At 46.3% G+C, this 26,734-nt stretch overlaps 1 protein-coding gene across 2 annotated transcripts in view; it reads right to left on the reverse strand.

Moving 5' to 3' along the window:
• Positions 1 to 25,890, reverse strand: part of dlt (codanin-1 like protein dlt) — a 150,464-nt gene extending 124,574 nt beyond the window's left edge. For both annotated transcript variants that reach the window (XM_069324547.1, XM_069324548.1), the window contains exons 1-7: positions 25,751 to 25,890; positions 21,980 to 22,062; positions 20,379 to 20,547; positions 17,941 to 19,299; positions 17,208 to 17,406; positions 14,243 to 14,497; positions 13,876 to 14,033 (exon numbers count right to left, since the gene is read on the reverse strand). In XM_069324547.1, the coding sequence (XP_069180648.1) occupies positions 13,876 to 14,033; positions 14,243 to 14,497; positions 17,208 to 17,406; positions 17,941 to 19,299; positions 20,379 to 20,547; positions 21,980 to 22,062; positions 25,751 to 25,831 (2,304 nt within the window). In that variant the 5' untranslated portion in view covers positions 25,832 to 25,890. The remainder of the gene's footprint in view (positions 1 to 13,875; positions 14,034 to 14,242; positions 14,498 to 17,207; positions 17,407 to 17,940; positions 19,300 to 20,378; positions 20,548 to 21,979; positions 22,063 to 25,750) is intronic.
• Between the last annotated feature and the right edge of the window lie 844 nt (positions 25,891 to 26,734).

Consider the following 26,734-nt stretch of genomic DNA (forward strand, 5'->3'; position numbering starts at 1 on the left):
CGATACATTTATTCTAGCCGATGATTCCAACATCCACATTTGCTCACGGTGTTGGAAGATGAATTTTTATAGCATAGCGGTCAGTGCAGTCATGTCACAACTTGATGGTCCCAGGTTCCATTCCCGCAGCAGGACACACATTTGGTCAGGTTTCCTTTCACCTGTTATCTCTGTTCACCTACCAGTCAATAGGTGCCTGGAAGTTAACACTTTAGTGCGCGCGGCACTTGCTGAAAATAAAGCGGGTTGTGCGCGCGGCGTTCTGGGCGCTCAAGCGTAAACACAAAAAAGTGTATAATCTTTTCACGCTCCTAACATCAATTCTCGAGCTACGTTTTTCATTTTGGTATCAATGCGTTGGCAATAAAATTCTCTACAAGATCATATGCATAAAATGTCACCCAAGCATTTGGTATCCCACCACGAAGTAAATAAACACGAAGATGACTCGCCGTGACATCCAAACAGGAAGTAAATGTTCATACTCTTTCGTTTGTTGCCAGCCTCACAGTCATCCTACAGCGCTCATTTTGATATCACTGAACTCGCAATAAAATTCCCCACCCAGACATATGCCTATCAATGTCTAATTATGGTATCGGGTGACCCGCACGAGTGTGGGAACTGGGCGAAGCGTTAGCCGTGATTTCAGCAGCGACGACACTGGTGTGATGCAGCGCTTTGAATGTTTATACTTATTTCACTGTCCTGACATTATATCTGGAGCTACGTATTTCATTTTTATAGCAATGTGTTCGCAATAGAAAGTTCTATAAGAACATGGGTAGAGTTGGCCAACACAGCATCAAATAAATTTGCGGGGAATAAAATCTTACGCATGTTTGTACCCGTGAGCGTCAAAAGTTTTTACTTTGCTCATGTTTTTCAAGTTTATACTTGTTTCACACCGTTTTTTTTCTTTTGTATAGTGTTCGGAATAAAATTCCCTACACAAGACATATGCATATCAAATACAATTCCTTGGAATTCACAGCTGTAGAGATGACGGAAAACACACAACCGGAACCCGCTCTTGACACTCCAACTCACACCCGCAACACCTGCATCACCCACAAAAAAAGTTTCTCTTGTTTCGTGTATACTTACTTTAGTTTTCGTGCTACAGTTCTCATTTAGGTATCAAAATATTCCTAAGAAAGTAAACTACAATACTGAAACAATCTAAGACAATTATGTGTACTTACCAAAGCAAAGACGATTGTAGTAAAATAAGTTGAGCATTTTATCTCCACTCCACCTCCTTCAGGTACTGATTCCTGAAGTTGCTCAACAGATGTTCCTAGGTGGAGTGAAGCTGGTGCGGGTGGTTATTTCTTGTCCACCCAATACACCCTTTTCCTGTGATAAGTGGTGTAACAAGGTATGACGCAAAGTGGAACATCGCATGTCTTGCACGCTATACCAGTTTCCTTCCTGATACCCGACTTTGCACACACTTCACACCTGCGACGTTTGGGGATTTTTACCAGCTCATGTTTCAATTTATAGTTCAGGCGAGTCTCTGCTATAACAACACGTCGCTGTTGTCTCTGGGTTGGCAATAAACTACTGTCTGAATCGTCGCTCTCACTATTGTTTTCAAACACTAATGTGGAATATGAATTATCTTCATCAGATTCAGCTTCAGCACTAGGTGTAGACGTGAAGAGAGGGCGCCTCACACCCGACGGGCCAGGTGTTGACGGGTCAGCAGCAGGATACACAGGACCAGTGTCATCATTTATGTCTGGAGCATGAACTAGATGTGGAGATGGTGTAGTTGTTGCAAGGCCACTCTGCCTTGTCAAATTTCAATAAAGACCAAATAGCAACTTCATGGAACTAGAGCAGAGTTAGTTTCCTTCGATCATCTGTGTTGGCCTTGTACAATGCATAAGCGTTTTGCAATGCCATTTGCAAGAAATAAAATGTTATTTTCTTGGTCCACTTGTGACATTTCCTGGCGAAATGGTAATACTTTACCATTTGATCAAAGTGGTCAACACCCTTCATGAACTTATTGTAGTCAACAATTGCCTGTGGTTTGTTCACCACAACCTGCTGTAGTCTTACTGTTCCATCTGCTCTGCGAACTCGTTTTCTTTTCTGAACTTTCTTTGTGTCTGCATTGTGTAGGTTGGTAATCATAGAGACAACTCGCTTGTCGCCCGCAACTCGCCCCCCTCCTCCTCCTCCTCCTCAGTTTGGCTTTCAGTCTCATCCTCTGTTGAGTCATCCCCAAGGGGTCTACGGCCCCCAATTTCAAATTCTTCTTCTACATCCTCACCTTCTGCATCACTTCGTTCATTTTCAGCTTGATCAAAGGCATCCAAGACATTGGGAATCTTGGTGGGAGTGAGCCTCATACCAGCAAACCTCCTATAGATGGCGGTAATCCTGTCTTTTCCACTTGATTCTGAGGCTCCTGTAGCCGAAACACCGCTTGGGCCTGGTGCTGGATCCATTATTGATAAATTTAGTGGGTTATAAACACACACAAACGGGTAATAATCCTTGAAAACGTGCGAGTTTGGCGGCCGAGGAGAGAGAGATCCGATCACGTGATGGATCACTGGGTCACGGCCTGTCACGTGACCCAGTAGGCCGACGTGACTTGCAGCCTACCCGAGAGAACGGGAATTTCATGGCGCGAAGTTTGAAACAAACCCCAAGTCAATCGGATTTAAACTGGATTTTTTACAAATATTTTAAACCGCACCGTAAATTTACGTCGTGATCCGACAAGCGGTTAGGGAAAACGCCCGTAATTCCAAGTCGAAAATCCAGAAAAGTGTTAAGCAACTGCATTAGGTTGCATCCTGGAGATCAGTAGTTGGACTATGGGAACCTTAACACTATCGCACTCCATTGCCTCCCCCCGTAGTAATGCATTTTTCTCTCGAGTCATCTCCGTTGCCTCCATCTCGAGTCACTCATTAAAATATTTGTTAAAAATTTAAATTTTATCCAATCAATCTGGGAGTGGTGTCAAAATAAGCGCCTTCAGACTGCCCACAATTTGATACCAAAATGAAAGATGTAACATGAAAATTGATGTCAGAACACTGGAAAGATATAAATAATTTTGTGGTGATGAGCGTCAAAAAGTGTCAAAAAGTTATAATATTTGTTAAAATTATATTTATTGTTCTATTATTATAGGACTAGTTTTAAAATACGCACATTTATATTGCGAACAATTTGATACCAAACTGAAGGACGTGACGCGAAAATTGATGTCAGAAAAATATTGTACTTTTGTGGTCCAAATTTTAAAATATTTGCCAAGATTCAATTTATTGTTCTATTACTATGGGATTAGTTTTAAAATACGCGACTTTATATTGCGAACAATTTGATACCAATATAAAAGACGTAACATGAAAATTGGTGTCAGAACACTGGAAATATATAAATAATTTTGTGGTGATGAGCGTCAAAAAGTTAAAAAATTTGTTATAATTCCATTTATTCTATTATTATGGGACTATTTTTAAAATATGCCTCTATTTTGCGAACAATGTGATACCAAAATGAAACACGTAACATGAAAATTTATGTTATCAAACTGAACGAGTATATACATTAGTCTACAGATTTGCCAATTGGTGCTCGTTCATGGGTAACTTGGCCGACTTTAGGCTTTGCTGTGGGGAGTCACGCCGGGCTTTTAGACCTTATATGCATATACCCCTGTAGAGAATTCTATTGCGAACACAATGATACCAAAACGAACGACATAGCACAAGAATTAAGGCGAGAAAACTGAAATGAGTACAATATACACATTTTACCGATTTTTCACGCTCACGGGTAATTTGCCAACTTTAGGCTGTGCTGTGGGGAGTCACAGCGGGCTTTTGGACCTTGTATGTATATACCCCTGTAGGGAATTCTATTGCAAACACAATGATACCAAAACAAACTATGTAGCACGAGAATCAAAGTGAGAAAACTGAAATGAGTATACACTTTTTAGTGTCACCGCACGCTCGCTCGCACCTAACAACGCATGACGTCATTTCTGTGGCGCGCACGAACGGCGCGCAATAGTGTTAATAAGGCCAATAGACTTCTTATCCCAACAGTAAGAAATTTTAGAAATTGTTCATTAGGCTCCGAGTTCATGGGAACCCGGAAGAAAACTCCAGAGAAAAAGGAAAATATGCCCATATTCTAGCCACGTGGAATAGAATGACAGGACTTTTGGCTCAAGTCCAAACATCAGAATCTAGTAGAGCGAGACCTTGCTCGATTGAATTCGAGCATGGGAGAAATGTGGCCATATTCATCAGTTTGTGGGACGTGTGGTCGGCTACAGTTTTTACTCTCAAGCAAGATATGTGTCATCTGCAAAGGATGACATGGTGGTATAGTTTGTGCTTATATTGGCCACAAGAATGAGGAAGAGCATGGAGTGAGTAAAGCACCTTGGGGAACTGAGCTTATCCAGCTGGAGGATGCTTATTTGATTATGTTACTTTTTGGGTTCTGTTTTTCAATATGTTTAAAGTTCCACCTTCCTATTTTGCCATTTATTCCTGTTAATGTGGTACTACACCATAATCACATTTATCAAACATTTTGTAAAGTCTGTATATGGTGTACATCATCCTTCCTATTGCCTCCCATGGCTTCCAAAACCGGACAACCTCCACTCTCGAGAGACGGGAAGCCTCTAGTTATGCTTATCCAGGTCTTCCCTCCCCATGATGCAACCCACTACAGTTGCCTAGTTCCTCAGCATACATTCACTGCTAAGTAAACAGACAAGGTGAAAGAAAACATGCCCCAACCAGTTGTCTCTCACTGGGATTGAACCTCAATGTCCTCGACTCAGTTGTGAGCTGAAGACCTTGACCACTGTGCTTCAGGACCCACATAATAGAATTACCAACAATTGTGAGGCAGGAGCATAACTGCTCTAAACCCATCTTGTCCAGGATTGAATACATGTTGCAATCACACTTCTTACCACTTTTTTAAAGATGTTTTCAACGAGTGTCATAGTTGCTTGCAACTGCTTTACTGCCTGTAATTCCTCAGTGTCATTAGCTCTTCACTGCTTCCCCCCCCACCCTCTACCTTATGTCTTCCTTATGTATCCTCTGGTGTCTTCACAATCCTTATGTATCCTCTGCTGTCCTCACAATGCTACCTTATGTATCCTCTGGTGTCTTCACAATCCTTATGTATCCTCTGCTGTCCTCACAATGCTACCTTATGTATCCTCTGGTGTCTTCACAATCCTTATGTATCCTCTGCTGTCCTCACAATGCTACCTTATGTATCCTCTGGTGTCTTCACAATCCTTATGTATCCTCTGCTGTCCTCACAATGCTACCTCATGTATCCTCTGCTGTCCTCACAATGCTACCTTATGTATCCTCTGGTGTCTTCACAATCCTTATGTATCCTCTGGTGTCTTCACAATCCTTATGTATCCTCTGGTGTCTTCACAATCCTTATGTATCCTCTGGTGTCTTCACAATCCTTATGCATCCTCTGGTGTCTTCACAATCCTTATGCATCCTCTGGTGTCTTCACAATCCTTATGCATCCCCTGGTGTCTTCACAATCCTTATGTATCCCCTGGTGTCTTCACAATCCTTATGTATCCTCTGGTGTCTTCACAATCCTTATGTATCCTCTGGTGTCTTCACAATCCTTATGTATCCTCTGGTGTCTTCACAATCCTTATGTATCCTCTGGTGTCTTCACAATCCTTATGTATCCTCTGGTGTCTTCACAATCCTTATGTATCCTCTGGTGTCTTCACAATCCTTATGTATCCTCTGGTGTCTTCACAATCCTTATGTATCCTCTGGTGTCTTCACAATCCTTATGTATCCTCTGCTGTCCTCACAATGATACCTTATGTATCCTCTGGTGTCTTCACAATCCTTATGTATCCTCTGGTGTCTTCACAATCCTTATGCATCCTCTGGTGTCTTCACAATCCTTATGCATCCTCTGGTGTCTTCACAATCCTTATGCATCCCCTGGTGTCTTCACAATCCTTATGTATCCCCTGGTGTCTTCACAATCCTTATGTATCCTCTGGTGTCTTCACAATCCTTATGTATCCTCTGGTGTCTTCACAATCCTTATGTATCCTCTGGTGTCTTCACAATCCTTATGTATCCTCTGGTGTCTTCACAATCCTTATGTATCCTCTGGTGTCTTCACAATCCTTATGTATCCTCTGGTGTCTTCACAATCCTTATGTATCCTCTGGTGTCTTCACAATCCTTATGTATCCTCTGCTGTCCTCACAATGATACCTTATGTATCCTCTGGTGTCTTCGCAATCCTTATGTATCCTCTGGTGTCCTCACAATGATACCTTATGTATCCTCTGGTGACCTCACAATGATACCTTATGTATCCTCTGGTGACCTCACAATGATACCTTATGTATCCTCTGGTGACCTCACAATGATACCTTATGTATCCTCTGGTGACCTCACAATGATACCTTATGTATCCTCTGCTGTCCTCACAATGATACCTTATGTATCCTCTGGTGACCTCACAATGATACCTTATGTATCCTCTGGTGACCTCACAATGATACATTATGTATCCTCTGGTGACCTCACAATGATACATTATGTATCCTCTGGTGACCTCACAATGATACCTTATGTATCCTCTGCTGTCCTCACAATGATACCTTATGTATCCTCTGCTGTCCTCACTATGATACCTTATGTATCCTCTGCTGTCCTCACTATGATACCTTATGTATCCTCTGCATAAATACTGCCGAGGATACTGCATAAATAACATTTCTGCTCTCGAAGAATTTATGTATGTCTGAAAAGCATTATAAGATGGAGACTACAAGTTCCAAGCACCCAAAATATGTCTAATATTTGTTTAAATCAAAGTTGTGTGTTAGCTATTACACACACCCCTTAAATAATTTGTTAATCATTCACTCCAAAACTTGTTTAATGTATTTTTGTATTACCAGGAAAAAAAGGCTCATAAACATGTAGTTATTCTATGGGAAAAAAAACAGCGTTGAATGTGATGAACCGCCATTTTCTGGTTGAGCCCCGGAGGTTCCCTGGAGCCATCGGGTGAATCTACGATATATTAAACTGGGGCATTAGTCTATGGAAAAATCAAATTGAGAGGCAGAACTCCCTCCAATCTCAAGGAAACAAGCAACCAAGCAAACTTCACACCACCGCCACGTCATTTGTCTGTGCAGTTTCCCCTTAAACGCGCCGGCTACTTAGCACTTCAGTTCAGAAGCATTAAACAACGCGAAAAACTGCCCACTGGAGTGATGGGGGTTGCCAGGGAGCCTCCAGGGCTCACCCAGAAAATGGCATTTTCATTACATTTAACTCTGGTTTTCTGCAAGGAGCCCCTACGGCTCCCTGGAGCTATATACCCAAAGATAAGGAAAAGAGGGACATACCCGGAGGCGGCTGCCACATACTCCTCAACTCGAGGTCGAGACAACTCGCTGCAATCTGCAACCCAAAGCAACACAGGAACGCCCAGAAGCAGGAACATTAACCAAATAATGAGTGGCCAGGACCCTGCTCGACCTTCAAAATTCCCGCGCCCGAATATCAGCCCAAGACATGTTGCCAAACATGGTAGTCAAAGCAGCAAACTTCCTAACGTCATGGGCATGAGGATAGACCACAGGCTGGCTAAACTTTACCAGTAGACGACCTGGGAGACCCGAGCCCTGGAACAGGGAACGAGGGAAACCGGATCAACCCAAAGTGCATTCCCGGCCACCGAAGCCGAAGTGCGCAGATGCGGTGAAGAGCCGCAACTGGACACAACACATGATGCACCCCCGGCCTGACCAACCAAGCATTAATGACCCAAGGACCTCTCCAGAAAGCAGCAGTCTCGTTCTTTGCCAGAAAAGGCAAAGGCTGCAACCAAGCAAACTGACCACCAGGATCGAAAGAGCAGAAACCCCTGCACCGAAGGAGAACATGAAGCTTACCGACCCGACTCCCAGAGGGCAATGCCAACAGAAACAGTCTTTGAAAAATAATCTTTAGCCAAAGGGGCCACCACAAACCGAGGAGAGGAAAGATAGAAGAGCACCCTGTCCAAGGACCAGGCCTGCTCATGCGGTGCCTGAGCAGGCCGGAGGTGAAACAAAGCATGAGAAAGCTTACGGAACAGAGCAGAAGTGACACCCATCCCGAACGCAAGCTGGAGTGACTGCCAGCGCCGCACGATATGAGGCAACAGTATTAGGCATCAAATGACAGTCCCCCAAAAATCCAAGACAACCCATTCAGAAATAGAAAAAACCTACAAAGAGAAAATGGAAGAAAGAACGCCAGAAAACTTCATACTGTCGTCGAGACGAAGCTCTCGGGTGGGACACCATCGACAAAGCCAGCTGATCACCATACAAATGGTGATAAACCCCCGTCAAAAAGACCAGATGTGAAGAGTGGAGAAGACTGAACAAGCCGTGTACCGGACTGGTCTGACCTGCTGGAAGAGGTGGAGCGATGGAAAACGTCCCAGGTTCACACACCGAGCAAGCAGCACCTGGATCCAAGGCTGGGCCTGCCACCAAGGGGCCACAAGGACTACTACTCTTTGGTAGGACTCCAACCGAGCCAGAACCCGAAGCAACAGCTGGACCACGGGGAAAGAGGTACAGGTAACCCCACCTTGGCCAGTCCTGTCGAAAGGAATCCACCCACAACAGCCTCGTAGTCAGGGAAGGGTGCCACATAGATCGGGAGATGCCGAGACCACGCTGACATGAAGGGGTCCATTTCCGGGAGTTTGGAAGTGGGCACGAACCGGGACAGGCCGTCCACCAGGATGTTGGACACTCCCTGGATACGAACCTCACAGAGTCAAACCCGAGAAGCCAGCAGATGAGCCACTCAAAGCAACTAGCCCCAAAGTGGCAAGGACCAAAGTGGACCCCCACGGTTCAGGCAATGAACCACCGAAGAACAGTTCAAATGGAGTAGGATGGTCAAACCCCGAGCAACCCGAACCCTCCAAAGCGACAGCCAAACCACCACTAACACTCTCACCATGCTGTTAACCCAACAGAAGGATGGACCCCACTGCCCCTAGCCAGCCTGGTGAGCACTGGTCACAGAGCCCCAGCCTAGAGACGACCCGTCCGTGAACATGTCGAGCAAGGGGTTCAGATTGGCACCAAGGCATTGAACCCCAAAGACCCTAAAGAGGAAGCTGGCAATGTAGCAACTGACGCAAGACCCCCAAAGTATGAACCAAGAGATCGCGAGAGAAGCTGAAGGGGCACCCCCTGAAGGAACATGAACAGACGCCGAAGCCAAACCCATCCAAGAAGGTAGACCATCATGGCGAAGTTCAAACTTCCACAAAATTGCTTGAGCAACCACCAATTGACCCAGAACCAGCCCCCAGAAACAGCTGCAGCAACAACTCTGGAGGGAGCCATGGAAGCAATCCATATGACTCAAACAAGACCCAGCCAGATCTGAACCCGGTGAGCTGGGAAAGAACCACATCCCTCTGGTTTGGTTCTGGTGTGGTGCGAATACACGAAGTGCCAGAGTCAAGTCAAACGGAAGGCAACGAAATCGGTAAGCCTGATGCCCCACCACGGAACCTAGCCAGTCTCTGAACACCAGATGAATAGGGATGCGCCAATATGCGTCCTTGAGGTCCAGAGATACCATCCAGGCGCCTGGCTCCAAAAGAGGCCGGACTTGAGACAGAGTGGTCATCTGAAAGGAGGAGCAAGGAATCCAGGGGTTCAGACGGGACAAGTCTAGAATGAACCGCAGATCCGCACAGTCCCGTTTTGACTCTGGGAACAGACGAAAAACCCATCCGAGGGACGAGGTCATTTCGACCAAGCCCAAGTGCCCTGAACCCCCTGAAGGAGGAGCCGCCGCCTAACGCCACCACAGGCCAGATGACACGACTGAAAATACCCACAAATCGTGGGACCAAGCGCGAGCAAACAGAGCGCCTCCCCTCATCGGTCAGTCAACGGGCAAACTGCAAAGGGCCGACACCCCTTATGAGAAGCTGACCAGCGAACAGTGCGATCACCGTGCCGACCAGACGACGCCGGCTCAAGGCTGGCACTAATGGCCCAACTCGACCAGCAGAACCCCGAGCCCTGGCAACGACCCTTCCAAGAAGGCCAAAAATGGCCGCCCCGGAAAACCACAAGTCCGACATAGGACGACAACTAGACAAAGCTGCCTGCAGAAACTGCGTGATAAGACTCCACAAACAGCAATTGACAAAACAGCAACGAAAACCTATGAACCATGGCCCAAGCGGATTTTAAAGAGCGAGCACAGCCTGATTTCACACGAGGCGAGAAGCAAAGAACAGACACACCGCCTCCTTCAAGATAGGCGCAAACAGCTTCAACAGCTCAGCCGACGCCCGAGCCACCAAGGCCAGCACACCAGACGAAGGCCCAGCACTCAACACCTCCACATCCATCTCATGCCAGGCCAAAGACAGCTCAAGAAGGAAAAAGAAGCTCAAGAAGGGAAAAGAAGCGCAAGTAGGGAAAAGAAGCTCAAGATTGAAGCCAAAGGCCCATGGGCGCGCAAGTCTTCAGAAACATAGGACGCCAAAAGGGTAGGAACCTGCACATCCAGCTACACAAAGCCAACATCCCGAGAAAGTGCAGGGGAAGAACAAGCACGCATTAAGGCGCTCAAACTCGCCCCCACCCCCCACCCCCCGGTAAACCTGCCATTCAAGCGTGCGTGTCCGACAGAACACATGGCACACCCCCAACAAAAAGAATGGGCAGTCCTGCCAGCAAGGAAAAGACTGGAACCTCCAAATGCACCCAATACAGGGAAGAAGAACCAAACTCAAATGAGGACAGATCCATCGGAGGCAGAACCTGGGTCTTGCAGGAGTTAAGCAGCAAGCGCCTCCCGAACCTCCATAGTAAGAGACGAGAGGCAGAAAACATCCGGAAAGAAGGAGGCAAGGAACCCAAGGAAGCATGGAACCAAACCCGGGGAGGAGCCGACCCCAAATCATACAGGGGAAGGGCGACAAGAAAACTCCTCCCCCTTGCAACAACAAGCCCTGCTAAGAAGGCACCAACACCCACGTGGGGTCAAAGGGGACCCAAGGCTCCCAGGTCAACTACTCCCCAGCCCCGAGATCCAGGGCAGAGCATTCCTCCATACCCTCTACGACTGAAGAAAAGGCAGATTCCAGGGGAAAGGGTGAAAAGAAGGGGGCCTGCAGGTGAGACTCAAGCATCGGTAGGAGGAACCGGCTCAAATGCCTCTGTCCCCATCCCGAACGGGGCCGCCCCAGAAGCTGCCAGTCTCTCATTACCAACAAAATCCTGCTACGACTCCGAAACCCTCAGACGTTTGGGAGCTGGAAGCAGGGGGGAGTAAGAGCAGGATGAACAATAGGGAAAAGGACCAGGGAGCACGGACTGAACCCAACAGGGAAAGGACGGACTGAACCCAACAGGGAAAGGACGGACTGAACCCAACAGGGAAAGGACGGACTGAACCCAACAGGGAAAGGACGGACTGAACCCATCAGGGAAAGGACGGACTGAACCCAACAGGGAAAGGACGGACTGAACCCATCAGGGAAAGGACGGACTGAACCCAACAGGGAAAGGACCAGGGAGCACGGACTGAACCCAACAGGGAAAGGACAGACTGAACCCATCAGGGAAAGGACGGACTGAACCCAACAGGGAAAGGACGGACTGAACCCAACAGGGAAAGGACGGACTGAACCCAACAGGGAAAGGACGGACTGAACCCAACAGGGAAAGGACCAGGGAGCACGGACTGAACCCAACAGGGAAAGGACCAGGGAGCACGGACTGAACCCATCAGGGAAAGGACGGACTGAACCCATCAGGGAAAGGACGGACTGAACCCAACAGGGAAAGGACGGACTGAACCCATCAGGGAAAGGACGGACTGAACCCAACAGGGAAAGGACGGACTGAACCCATCAGGGAAAGGACGGACTGAACCCAACAGGGAAAGGACGGACTGAACCCATCAGGGAAAGGACGGACTGAACCCAACAGGGAAAGGACCAGGGAGCACGGACTGAACCCAACAGGGAAAGGACCAGGGAGCACGGACTGAACCCAACAGGGAAAGGACCAGGGAGCACGGACTGAACCCAACAGGGAAAGGACCAGGGAGCACGGACTGAACCCAACAGGGAAAGGACCAGGGAGCACGGACTGAACCAAAGTTGAAGTCCAGGTCTGGGTCCCAGTAACCAAAGCGGGGCAGCTGTGGGGCATCTGGGTGGTAAACCAACCTAGCGCATTGCAGCAACCTAAACGTAGCATACAATGCAGATGCTGCCTGTACCCTATCATTATCAGAATAATACTGAAGAACAAGCAGAGAACACAACTGTCAAGACTCTGGTTCAAAGGAGTGTTGACCCAACAGGCAGCATGATGGAGGCAAAAGAGGAGACTGTCACCCTGAGACAGGGGCACACAGCAACCTTCGAACCCGCACGAGGCAAGCTAGAACTCTGCAGACGCACCCATAGGTCCACTGAGCCCCAACAGAATTTCCCAGGGGCCCGTAAGCCGACTGCTACGGGAAGCCCGGGCGACCCAAAGACCCAAAGCTACCAAAGAGGAGAGAAACACTGAAACCCCTGCAAATGTGTACAATCACAGCGGCTTAACAGAAGGCAACCAAAATATTATAAGTAGAACAATAGCCACACCAGGCAGACCCCCACCAGGCAAGAAAAATAAAAACAAAAGAAAAAACCTGCAAAAGTATGACTCCAGAGGAAAAGGAACTGACCGCTGTGTAGGTAGGCAGGTTGCACAACACCCTGATGCCCCAACCAGCACGATACTACTCCCTACCCAAAGCCAAACAAGGGCCACGAAACCCTTGCTGGCCCCAAGGGCAGGTAAATGCCAAGCAGCAAAAAACCCTACGGAAATGGTTTCCCGAACGCACCAGGGAAGGGAACCCCTAACACGCAAGGGCAGTACTCACAGGGCACCCAGGGAAGGATGCCCCTAAGCACATGCAGTCCTGGCACTGATGAGGATACCTGACCACCACACACAACATTGCAGATATTGCCACGAAGGTAAAACACCGTCTTGGAAATCGAGGCCAGACGAGACAAGAACTGAAAGGACCAGGGATGTCTGCCCCTGACCACAAGTTGAGAGGCGGGACCAAAGAGCCAGAGCTCAACCCCTGCAAGCACAACTATGCAAGTACAAATAGACGAGTACATTAACAAATGAATTAGAGTGCTAGGTAGCCGACGCAGGGAGGTCTGGGGCTTCCTCCTCCCCCTCTCAGGAAGGGGTAGGATATGCGGACGAGCGGCGCGGTGGTGGAGTGTGACGTGTGCTTGTTTCATTGGGATTGGAGGGAGTTCTGCCTCTCTTTTGGTTTCTAGTTGTAATTTTCTTACCATGTGGGGTTTGTTTTGTTATGCCTACCTTTCTGGGAGCTTAACCCCGGTCGAAGGCATATAAGGAAAAACCCCAACCACAGGGGGAGGTTTTCAGGGCCATTGCTCCCTTGGGTGCCCTCTCCGTGCCTCTCCTCTTGGGTGCCCTCTCCCTTGGTCTCCTCTCTGAGGGGACCAAGTTCTGGCTCGTGGTCCCTAGTAGGCTGAACTCCAGACTAATGCCCCGGTCTAATATATCACACATTAGCCCAATAGCTCCAGGGAGCCATAGGGACTCCTCACAGAAAAAATACTAACAATGTTTAACACATCTCTAACCCTGTCCATGGAAGACAGAAGAAAATGTATATATGCTGGTTAGCATTGTAAATGTGTGGCCACGTCTGTGGTAGAAAGAAAGAAAGAAAAAAAAAAATGCAATTCAAGCTTTACCTTACTCCGTAGAGAAATATGAGTTGCCATGACACTTTCTGGGATATGTTCCAAAGTTTGATATGGAAGAAATTCTATGAAACCCAAGAATTTGGCCAAGATGCGAAGATTCTGCACAACAGATCGGGCTTCCCCATAAACTGCACTGTCAATACAGTCTGCAAACAGCAAAATTGATGAAGCTGATCAATGCATGCAGTCATCAAAAATAGCTTAAATAAGAACTTGCAATTTTACACAGTATATATTTTAACAACACATTCACATTCATAAAGATTCAAAACAAACAGTTTGGTCCCAAAATATAAACAAAAATACTGTAATGATATCATACTTAAGTGTTTGCTAGTGAGCATCACGTGCTTACCTCCATCCTCCGGCTCCGTAACGACGAACTCTCGTTCGTTAAGCATCAGGATATGACTGATAAACACATCCTTCAGATGTTGGTTAAAAACAAAGTTCGATGCCGTTACGATGAAGTCTCGGAAGAACTCTTGCGACCCCGGGAAGGAGGGAGGGGGACACGGGCCCCCGAGTTTGGAAGGAGTCACAAGACGCTCGTACAGTCGCTTGTATTTCTCTGGATGCTGCTTTTTGAGGAGTGTGAGGAAGCCCAAGTCTGAGGTATTGAAAGCTTGGATTAATAATAATAAAAAACACCTAACAGGAAAGCTAACAAAGGCTTAACACAACTACATTATCAACACAAAACCTTGCTCTTCACAAACATTCATCACAAATGCCTATCTTCTAAAATATTGAAACCAACAATGTTATCAGTCCTAATACAACGTTGCCAATGTTGTGTACTGCCAGAAACCTTTACCCAACCACCTCAAACATACAAACATGAAGTCTTGGCTATGAGGAAGGTCCAATGGGAGGCTCGAGCAAATGTCAACATATCCATCCTGCTTAAAACACCCTTATGCTCCCCGTGGCAAAACATCTGAAGGTTCCCATTAGACAGGATCACAAGTTAGCACATGGGTTTAGCACGTCCTCGGCTTACCACTGACGGACCCGGGTTTAATCCCTGGGCAGGATAAACGAGGGCACATTAACTTTGATCTGGGTTAAGGAACTGCTGTGGGTTGCAACCTGGGAAAGGTTAGTAGTTGGCCTAAGGGGATTTTATTAGAGCAAATGCCTCTGTTCACCCTGCAGTAAATAGGTAGCAGGTAGTTAAGCAATTGTTGTGGGTCAGCAATTCAAGCAAGGGGAACCTTGACAAGCTTAAGTAGAGGCTTCCTGCCCCTCCCCCCCCTAACAATGGGACTTGTTAATTACTCGACACCAGTGCAAAAAGAATTGTTTAAAACATTTGTGTTGGGTCATTCCAGTGCTAGAAAAGCACTCAAGAAAGCATCAATCCCACCCCAAATGTTTCCAGACAGTTCACTCAAACAGGAAGCTTGTGCAAGCCCCACTGAGTATCACAAGGACCACCAACTACCACTCACAGCACACCAGGCAGCCGCTACATAGCAGCACCCTGACCATCCTTGGCTCCAACAACTGAGGCCCCGTCCCACTAGTACCAACACACACACACACACACACACACACACACACACACACACACACACACACACACACACACACACACACACACACACACACACACACACACGCGCGATTTAACCTTGAGGAGAAGCATACGAGTACTGGTAGGATAAGCTAGTAAGTTCAACCGTGTATTTGCTATACCATACTACAACTCTACTTCCTGCTCCATTCATTCATTTTCTCACTCATACAATCCCTCATTCTCTCCCTCTTGCACTTTTTTTTTTGTTTTTTAAACTAAGACGGGTTCACATGGGCTAACAAATGGTGAAACTGCAAGCAAGAGCTGTAATCCAATCTCGGCTCAGTTGAAACCTACTCCTAGAGACGCATTTATTTCAGGAGCCTATTATTTGTAGCAATAGCCTATATTCATTAACAACATTAGGTAACAATCATATAAGGAAGAGGATGAGCCTATAGCCAGCTGTGTGCCAGAGCCTTCATGTGATCAATTGACCTGATCTCCCGTGTATCAACCTGTTGAGTGAACAAGTTCCAGATGAGAGTCACCCTGGGAGTGAATGATTGCTGATGGAGTGATGTTCTTGAGAATGGCACTTCAAGCATGAGACTTGAAGGTTGAGACCACCAATGTCACAACAGTGTTGCAGGCTCTGATGTTCAGACCATTCCCACCAGACTTGGTCAAGACTGGAGATGAGCCTTCTTGCACGGCTCTCCACTTTGTCCAAAAGTCTGGTAAATGAAGGGAACTCACTCTCTGTGCCACTCTCTGAAACACTGTCATACTGTGTTTCAACATCATCCTTCCAGCCACCAGAGATTTCGGATTTTCTCCTTGATCAAGTTGTCTCTCTCTCATCATCTGTCTTGTCAAGTTGGAGAAAGTGGCAAAAATTGACATGTCAATCACACTCCAATTGGGTATCAATGTGGTAATACCACAAAGATAAAGAGATTATACAGGCCCCATGTGAAGTTACTATGAATGAGAAACAGAAGAGTGTGACTAACACCATGGGCTATGTGTATCCAGTTAATCTAACAGTATGTCATTGCTAGGTAGGCTGAGAATGTGGATATGAAGACCATAGTGACCATGTGCGGCACATTACAGTCTACAAATGTCTCACTAACTTATGGCCTACTGTTCATCACCGAGGTTCAGAGGCAAGTAGAGCATGCAACCATGGTACTCCCCCCCCAGTGGGTCAGGGCACTCCCTTTCCCTGGCTGTCAGGGAGCCTGACAGCTAAGCAGACAGCGCTCGGGACTCGTTGTCCTGAGGTTCCGGGTTCGATCCCCAGCGAAGGCGGAAACAAATGGGCAGAGTTTCTTTCACCCTGATGTGCCCGTTCACCTAGCAGTAAATAGGTACCTGGGAGTTAGACAGCTGCTATGGGCTGCTTTCTGGGATGTAAGGTAAGGTAAAATAACTTCTCCCTAGGAAAGGTAAGGTAAGGTAAGGTAACCTCCCCAATGGGCAAAGACACTCCCCCCCCAACTGGGCCAGGGCTCCCCCCCCCCCTCCAAGTGGGACAAGGCCATTGCCTGGAAATTCAGGCAGTAAATAATGAAGTGCACAAACAGAATTACTGTAAAAGATGGGGACTCCTCAACTGTGTAATACAAGAGAGAACCAACATGGATGCAGAGAGGGACTCCTTGATGCACCCCATCTTGGGGCATAGGAGGTACTAGACAGTGTAAACTATGCCACCATCTGAGAATGTGGCAACTATGATGTATGATGCAACAGTGCCTACTAATGGGAGAACTGCATCATCTTACGATACCTTCAGCATCGTGCTGCCAGTGGGACTGGTCATTGTCACCCTGACACATGTTGAGCAGCTGCGACTGGAAGAGACGGGCAAAATGTGCAAAGTTTGCAGAGTTTGGACGAAGAGACAACAACTGCCGAATCCTTGGCCCAAGACCTTGTCCGTACGACCAGCCACAAGTGAGGTGGTTCTCTTCCCAAATTCGGAGCATCTGTCATGAATATGGAAACTTGTTACCAATAAGACTAACTACACTAAGTGTTTGCAAATACATTTAAAGACAATCATTATTCTTAATTATATAACGATGAAGTAAAGACCCAATGCATGTGCAAGTGTATTACGAAACAAAATATTTGGGGTGAAACCTGCGTCCTTCATAAAGGTGCTGTAAACAAGGTTCTGTACTGTTTACAACAAACACTGATAAAGGATGTAGGTTTCTACCCAAAAATTGGGTTTAATAATACACTTACACATGTACTGGGTCTTTTTCTTCGCCTTGTTTCAAGAACTATAGTATTGTAGTAAGTTTCTCTAGAATTATTATTAGAATTATTATTTTGATTACAAAAAAAAAAAATATTATCAGTGCTCTATTATTATGATTGTAAGCAGATAAATACTTGATTACAAAATATATAATAATATGGTTCAAAATACGGTTATATTAATTGGGATAAAAATTATATACCGAATTTACACTTGCCATATGACAGCCCTATCGAAGAATGGATTTTCTTACCTCGTAAAACATATCCCTCTGCTTCCGGAAAACATGAAATGCTTGATCACTGGGGAAATTGTTTCTGTTGTCAGTGTCCATCTGAAACGACACTCCTCCAATAGGCGACTTGGGTGCAAAATTTAGCGTAAGTGATGGTGGAGGATTTTCGAGAAATGACACCAGATTTCTCTGAAAGTCACCCGCAAAATGCTGAATGCGTGGATTTTCTGATAAAAGTCGGAGTGTTCCCTTGTCTAAAAGCTTTAAAAGTTCTGCTATCAATAAAAGCACATTCGTAGCAAAATAAACGCAATTATGAGTGGTGCCAAGGTAGAATTTGTCCAAGTTTTCATTATTTTCCGGTTGTGAACCAACGATCACTCGTACTGTCAGCAACTGTATCAGATAGTGTAATTCCACCATAACACTAGGTGCCATATTATATAATATAAGTTCAGCATATACTTCACTAAGAATATCGAGACAATTCCTGTTACTGACAAGATCAGGAGAAGCTTGGACATAGTTACTCGCCTTATCAGGCAATCTCGGCAAAACCTGACCTGTAGGCGACTCTCTACATTTGTTCACTTTTCCACTGCTACTTGCATCTTTACTAGCTTCTGTCCATCGGAGTCTTTCTTGTCGCAGCAACTCGCGTTCTTTCTCCATACTTTTGTTGTCACCTTCTTCACTAGCCATGAATGAATCACTCGGTGACTGACTCTGTGGAATGCCAAACACTGCCTTGGAACTCTGAGAAAAGGGAAAAGTTCTGTTCAGCTGACGTACAGAACTGGCCATAATTCGTGTCGGGTTAATTCTACGTTTCTGCTGTCTATCCTGAACTGGAGTGCTGCCAACCACTGGAAAAGCTTCCTCATCACTGATATCTAAGATTTTAGGCATCTCTTGATGACGAAGTGACCATCCCCCACTTGCTCGTCGAACAGGCGAGCTATTTTTTTCCTTGGGCAACGGACTCTTCTTTTTATTGCTAAACTTTACATCGGTTGTGATAAAGTCACCCAGACTGAGTCTCTGTTCACTGTGCTTTATCTCATTACTATGGCCCCATTTACCCCCATGATCCCCTCCATCCAAGCTCTGCCACTTTCCACGGTGATGTCGTTCAGGAGGTGAAAGTGTAGGAGTGTCAAACTTTGGACTGATGCCCTGCCCGTTACGACGAGGCGTTGATGTGTATCTTCCTTGTCTCGGGTTACTGCGGCAACTGGGACTAGAAATGGAGGTGCTGGATTGGGCTGTGGCTGGGGGACTTGTGTTGACAACAGAAGCAGTGAGGGCAGAACTCGACTCAAGGATTAGCTGGTCCACATCCAAGGAGTGTACATCTTGAACATTTGATGAAGTATTCTGGAAAAAATTGGGCTACATTAATACTATCATTGTTCCCACTTTCCCACTTTCGTGGGGTAAGGAGAAACTCGCCTACAGAATACCTTAAGGTATTGCAGGAGATGAAAGTTAATGACACTGAATGGCCTGCATGCCACTCTCAACCTACCACTCACACTAGCATCACACATCACCAAATTAACAACATTATCTCAAATGCTTTACAACCGACCGGCAAAGCGTGCCACAAGCAGCCTACCAGCAAACCGTGCACAATATAATGTCATGAGTATCATTCACACTCACACCACATATAGTCTCACACTGCCACTCTGCTCTGCCTGATAAAATGTCTAGCATAGATGCCTTTTTCAGATGCCTAACAAAAAAAAAAAAAAAAAAAAAAAACACATTGTTATAATTGAGTTGTTAGGAATAGGAAGCGTGTGTGTTTGGGGTTATCCAGGTCTTCCCTCGGCCAACTACTGACCTTCCTCAGGATGAAACTCACGACAGTAATCTCCCGAATACTGTACTTGCGTACTGCTAGGTAAATAGAAGCATAGCAGTAGGCATCCAACAGTCTCAGGAGACTATGGAGTTGCACTCACAGAAGCATAAAGTTAAAGGAAAGTTGCCCAATCATTTCTCTTCCATTCGAGGGATTGGACCCACGATCCTTGATTGCAAGTAGAGGGAGCAGATCATTGTATATACGTACGTAAATTTACCCGAGGGCAACTAACACTACTAGCCTTGATGAGGGCAGAACGCTGGCAGTATGTCCCTATGGATGAAAAAGCATCTCCTGTTTTTTGTCCTACATTGTGGCTTGTTGAGCTTGAAACTTACTCCTTGTTTATGTTACATCTAACCTTTTTAAGAAGTTGTCTGGATCAACATCCTCCAAACTTTTCAGTTTTGTAATAGTTTTGATGAGATCCATCCTGTCATGTCTATTTCATAGTGTTGTAAACAGATCCTCAAAATTTTCCTCTGATTGGTCACTATCGTGATTTCGTATTTTGTTTAATTCCAGAGCAAATTTAAGAAAGTGTTATGTTTATACAGTACATAAGTGTTCACTAAACACTCACCTTTATGTCAGTATCAAAGAACTGTAATGTTTTCCCCTTGGACACGGAGGGCTTTCGTGTGTGCATGCGGAGGCTGGGGTTCTTGCCGGGAGAAATGTACTTAGTTGCACGAACTGAGCTTGGAAGCTTGGTAGGGGTTGTACCAGAGTGAAAGTTGACTTGTAACACACTGCAAAAAGAAAATATAGTTTGTGAGGCAGAGTTTCAAAGGCTTTGTTAAAGTTCAGGGAAAATGTGACAATGTTTCCCCACTACGGACTGCTGGAAGTCCAGAGTGTTACCCCACTATGGACTTTCTTTTACAGTATAAAGTAAAAGAATGAGTACATTTATGCAACATAAGCAACCCCTAGTAAATCCAAACTTTCATATACCTGTGGAACATGAAGGTGAAAATTGTGTCGAAATAGCTCAGGATCTCTTAAAAAACAAAGTTATAGTAAACAAAGCTATAGTAAAACAAAGTTATAGTAAATCCAAACTCTGGAAGTCCAGAGTGTTACCCCACTATGGACTTTCTTTTACAGTATAAAGTAAAAGAATGAGTACATTTATGCAACATAAGCAACCCCTAGTAAATCCAAACTTTTAGTCCTGTATTAATCTGTGCTTTTTACCAAGTGCTAGAATACTAGACGAGTACTAGACGTCATGTTAATTAACCGATAGAACACAAGACCAACCAGCACATAAATCACAAGACCATTAGGGAGCCGGTCGGCCGAGCGGAGAGCACGCTGGACTTGTGATCCTGTGGTCCTGGGTTCGATCCCAGGCGCCGGCGAGAAACAATGGGCAGAGTTTCTTTCACCCTATGCCTCTGTTACCTAGCAGTAAAATAGGTACCTGGGTATTAGTCAGCTGTCACTGGCTGCTTCCTGGGGGTGGAGGCCTGGTCGAGGACCGGGCCGCGGGGACACTAAAAAAAAGCCCCGAAATCATCTCAAGATAACTCTAAGATTTGGCCAAAAGCACATAAGAACTGAATCTTTAATTCAATTTGCTGAGACTCTAGTAGAGATGCTGTATTGTACAGAAATGAATATTGTTATGGAGCTCCTTTGCCTTATTTCAACAGCAGCCATATACTTTGGTTCATATTTTAATGTTTAAATTAAATATTTGGAAATATTTAACACACATCTCAAGAAAAAAAGTAACACATTAAAGTTTCTAAGGGAGGAGGCCAGGTCGAGGACCGGGCCGTGGGGACGTTGAGTCCTGAAATCATAGCAAGGTACAGTTATTTTATAATAAAAATTTTATGAAAAGTATTACAGGGGGGGGGGGGGTTTCATTAATGTTTACTTAGCTCTTTTTTTCTGGGAATCCTCTGCAGCCATTCTTTGGTGCTTCCTTCCTGGGAAGCTCCACTTTTTTTTTTTTTTTTTTTTTGCAGGAATATTCCTTCATGGGCCCACAGCCTCTGGCTGGCCCACTAAGTGGTACTCGTTTCTTGTTTCTGTTTGACTTAGGCGGTGTATGAGTATTTATGGATCGTATGTTTGCGTCAATAAGATTATGCCCAATGTGTTGAATAACTTGTTAGTCATGCCCTGCCGGCTGGGCATGTCCTACTGAACAGTCTTCACAATACTCACCCGCTCGACTGATCACGAAGGAAGTTGAGGAAAACTGGTACAAATTCCACTCTTAAAGGTGACAAATCTTCTAATTCTCCGCTCTGGAACAGGTCACAATCATTAGACAATTTCCTTCAACTGGGGAATATGGCCAATTTACAATAATAATTAAAAATTCTTATTATAAACAAATGCCTCAAGAAAGCTGGAGTTCTAATTTAGAGAATATATCACAATACCCATGGCAGAAACAAATAATGCAACCCATATACATATTAAGTGATAGTCATGCCATTTCAGTCCGTCGTGGACCCTTGTCAAGCGGTGACACGACGACGGCTCCACAGTGGACTAAAACGTCATCTCACATTCACAATATGACTTTCAAATTGTTTAAACCATTCCGTACACACACGTTGCCTTCGTTGCCAACATTCCACAGAGAACACAATGAAGAGGTAACAGTACGACTACCTGATTTACCAGAGGGCCACTAACCCTAGTGGCCTCGATGTGGACAGGAAGCCGGCAACTTGTCATAGGTCACCCCATAAATTGAAATTTTCCTCCCCTAATATCAAAATAGAGAACACTGCCCCATAGGTCAGTAATCCAAATTATACATTGCCTCACAGGCTCTCAAAGCCAACAGTAAGTCACACATGGACTGCAGCACGCAATATTTGTTAGCAGTCTCCATGGTATAGTGGTTAAGACGCTCGTTTGGCGTTTCGTGAGTGCTGTGTCATGGGTTCGTATCCTGGCCAGGAAAAATTTACTGGGCGTCAACCCTTAACTGTAGCCTCTGTTTAACTCAACGGTAAAATATGTACCTGGTTGTTAATCAATTTTTTATGGGGTCGTATTCCAGGGAACACAGGATTAAGGACTTGCCCAAAATGATATGCATACTAGTGGCTGTACAAGAATGAAAGAATTCTTGTATATATAAATAAATAAATAAAAAAAATATTGCAAGGTTAGAAGAGCAACATTTACTCAAGCATAGCATAATATTCACAATGTTAAACAGCCACTAATCATGTGCAGCATCTTCAGAAACACACTTGTACTGGATGTGTCACATTTGTAGACAACATAGGCTCACCCCCCGGGGCTTAACCCCACATACTTAGTCTAGGCTAGTCTAGCCTAGCCTGTCCCCTTGCCCGGCCCTGGCCGAGAAACCCACTTTGTCAAAGTGTCCCGTGTAACAATAATAATAAATCAATTTTATTCACAAGAAGGTACAATGGATTGGCGAGATTAAATAAGATCGTCATTTTGACATTCTTACAAAGCCACCGACACGCACAGCGTCTCGGGCAGGTCCTTAACCTAACCCTGGTCTTACCCTCCCCGTAGGCCCGTCCCTCAAGCTCATTATTCAGACAAGTGTTGCATTAGTCCCAATAAAACCGTTACACACCAACTGTTTGACACAGATACTGTTGATGCCACACCCAAAAGTTCTCCCACACATTCCAAAACCAACTTAACCCGACGCAAGTTAAGCAACCCAATGAAACGCGACCCAACTCATCCCAACCATAAATAAGCCCATGACAATATTTACTTCAGGTAAATTCAGGTAATACACATTGTAAACTATTATTAAATGAGCTTGGTCGAAATGCCTAGCTATGACTGTACTTTTATTAATTTATATATATTTATATTATATATACTGTATATATATATATATATATATATATATATATATATATATATATATAATATATAATGATTATTCCACTTGTCGGGGACAGGAAGCCTGCAGTATATACTTACAGCTTGTATCGAGGTCCCTGAAGCTCAGACTACTGACCCCCACCCCCCCCCCCAAGGATGCCTATTTACCCTATATCTCCACTACCTATTTACTGCTAGGGGTGAACAGCGGCATCAGGTGTAAGTAAACACGCCCAACAAATGTTCGGTGCGAGAATCGACCTCGGGACCCCAGAGTGTGAGTGGAGAAGGAAGGCAAGTGGAGTAGTGAAGAAATAGTAAGGCAACGAGGCTGGAGCGAGTCGTCTCCACTTATCATGACCCCTAGGCCTACCTGTCTTGCATGCAGCTAGGCCTACAGCCTGCATGCAGCTAGGCCTACAGCCTGCATGCAGCTAGGCCTACAGCCTGCATGCAGCTAGGCCTACAGCCTGCATGCAGCTAGGCCTACAGCCTGCATGCAGCTAGGCCTACAGCCTGCATGCAGCTAGGCCTACAGCCTGCATGCAGCTAGGCCTACAGCCTGCATGCAGCTAGGCCTACAGCCTGCATGCAGCTAGGCCTACAGCCTGCATGCAGCTAGGCCTACAGCCTGCATGCAGCTAGGCCTACAGCCTGCATGCAGCTAGGCCTACAGCCTGCATGCAGCTAGGCCTACAGCCTGCATGCAGCTAGGCCTACAGCCTGCATGCAGCTAGGCCTACAGCCTGCATGCAGCTAGGCCTACAGCCTGCATGCAGCTAGGCCTACAGCCTGCATGCAGCTAGGCCTACAGCCTGCATGCAGCTAGGCCTACAGCCTGCATGCAGCTAGGCCTACAGCCTGCATGCAGCTAGGCCTACAGCCTGCATGCAGCTAGGCCTACAGCCTGCATGCAGCTAGGCCTACAGCCTGCATGCAGCTAGGCCTACAGCCTGTATACAGCTAGGCCTACAGCCTGTATACAGCTAGGCCTACAGCCTGCATGCAGCTAGGCCTACAGCCTGCATGCAGCTAGGCCTACAGCCTGCATGCAGCTAGGCCTACAGCCTGCATGCAGCTAGGCCTACAGCCTGTATACAGCTAGGCCTACAGCCTGTATACAGCTAGGCCTACAGCCTGCATGCAGCTAGGCCTACAGCCTGCATGCAGCTAGGCCTACAGCCTGTATACAGCTAGGCCTACAGCCTGCATGCAGCTAGGCCTACAGCCTGCATGCAGCTAGGCCTACAGCCTGCATGCAGCTAGGCCTACAGCCTGCATGCAGCTAGGCCTACAGCCTGCATGCAGCTAGGCCTACAGCCTGTATACAGCTAGGCCTACAGCCTGTATACAGCTAGGCCTACAGCCTGCATGCAGCTAGGCCTACAGCCTGTATACAACCTACTACAACTACAGCAACATGTGATCAGTGTGGGGGACGCTCCAAGACCCTCCCACACTGTGTGTGTGTGTGTGTGAGGGGGGACACAGTGTGAGGGGCAACACAGTGTGAGGGGCAACACAGTGTGAGGGGCGACACAGTGTGAGGGAGTGTGAGGGGGGACACAGTGTGAGGGGGGACACAGTGTGAGGGGACACAGTGTGAGGGGACACAGTGTGAGGGGACACAGTGTGAGGGGACACAGTGTGAGGGGACACAGTGTGAGGGGACACAGTGTGAGGGGACACAGTGTGAGGGGACACAGTGTGAGGGGACACAGTGTGAGGGGACACAGTGTGAGGGGGGACACAGTGTGAGGGGTGGCGTGTGAGGGGGGACACAGTGTGAGGGGGGACACAGTGTGAGGGGACACAGTGTGAGGGGCAACACAGTGTGAGGGGGGACACAGTGTGAGGGAGTGTGAGGGGGGGACACAGTGTGAGGGGCGACACAGTGTGAGGGGGGACACAGTGTGAGGGGGGACACAGTGTGAGGGGTGGCGTGTGAGGGGGGACACAGTGTGAGGGGGGACACAGTGTGAGGGGTGGCGTGTGAGGGGGGACATAGTGTGAGGGGCAACACAGTGTGAGGGGGGACACAGTGTGAGGGGGGGACACAGTGTGAGGGGCAACACAGTGTGAGGGGTGAGGTGTTACCCCAGGGTGACCATGGAGCCAGAGGACCAGCTGGTGAGGAGAGACGGTGCCCGCCACCAGCAGCTCCACCACCGCCGCCATCCTCCCCGCGCTCTCTCACAACACTCAACAACACTCCAAAATGTTCCCTCACCAGTCACACCCAACACGTCACACTGACGTCACGCTCACGTCACACCTCTCCCCCCCCCCCCACCCACCATACATCTCATATTCAAATTCAAAATTAAGGAGGAATGTATATGTTTATCTCTCACAATGTTCGGTAATACGTTTATTGCTTGTGATGTGTGTCTATGTATGTATTAACACGATGTTCTGAACGGGGTGAGAATAGCTTGAGCTACCTCATCCCTTTGTGTGTATTTTACCTCAATAAACTTATTTCAATTCAAAATTATTTATTTATTTATATACAAGAAGGTACAGTACATTGGGTTCATGAGAATACAGAGACTTGTTTACATTCTTGTAAAGCCACTAGCACGCATACCGTTTCGGGCAAGTTCTAAATATATAATTTTAAATTAAGTAGCTAATGTAACGTAAGATTATGTTAAGTTGTTGGGTAGATTAGATACAGTGTTTAGTGAGTTTCCTATTTATTTAGTAGTCCTGGATACAGCAGTTGTTGTGTTGATTTAGGGGCGACGACGATCGTGGGATCGGATGCGCCCACCGGATACAGCAGTGTCGTAGACGTTGAGACGGAGCTTGGAGCAGAGAGCTGAGTGTGGCCGGAGTCGCGGAGCTCTGTGGAAGTGTTGTAGCTGGATGCAGTCCTATAGTCTGCTGTCTGCTGGCTGCTCTGTGTCGAAGCTGGGGCGTCTTGGAGATGATTATTAGAACTGCCTACGCCGAGTGCTACATTCTTGACTGTGGAAATTGTAATGTTGTCTATTCTCGATTGATTGATTGATGAAGATTAAGCCACCCAGAAGGTGGCACGGGTATGAATAGCCCGTAAGTCGTGGCTCTTTTGAG

Source organism: Procambarus clarkii, chromosome 14 (assembly GCF_040958095.1).
Source record: "Procambarus clarkii isolate CNS0578487 chromosome 14, FALCON_Pclarkii_2.0, whole genome shotgun sequence".
Lineage (NCBI taxonomy): Eukaryota > Metazoa > Arthropoda > Malacostraca > Decapoda > Cambaridae > Procambarus > Procambarus clarkii.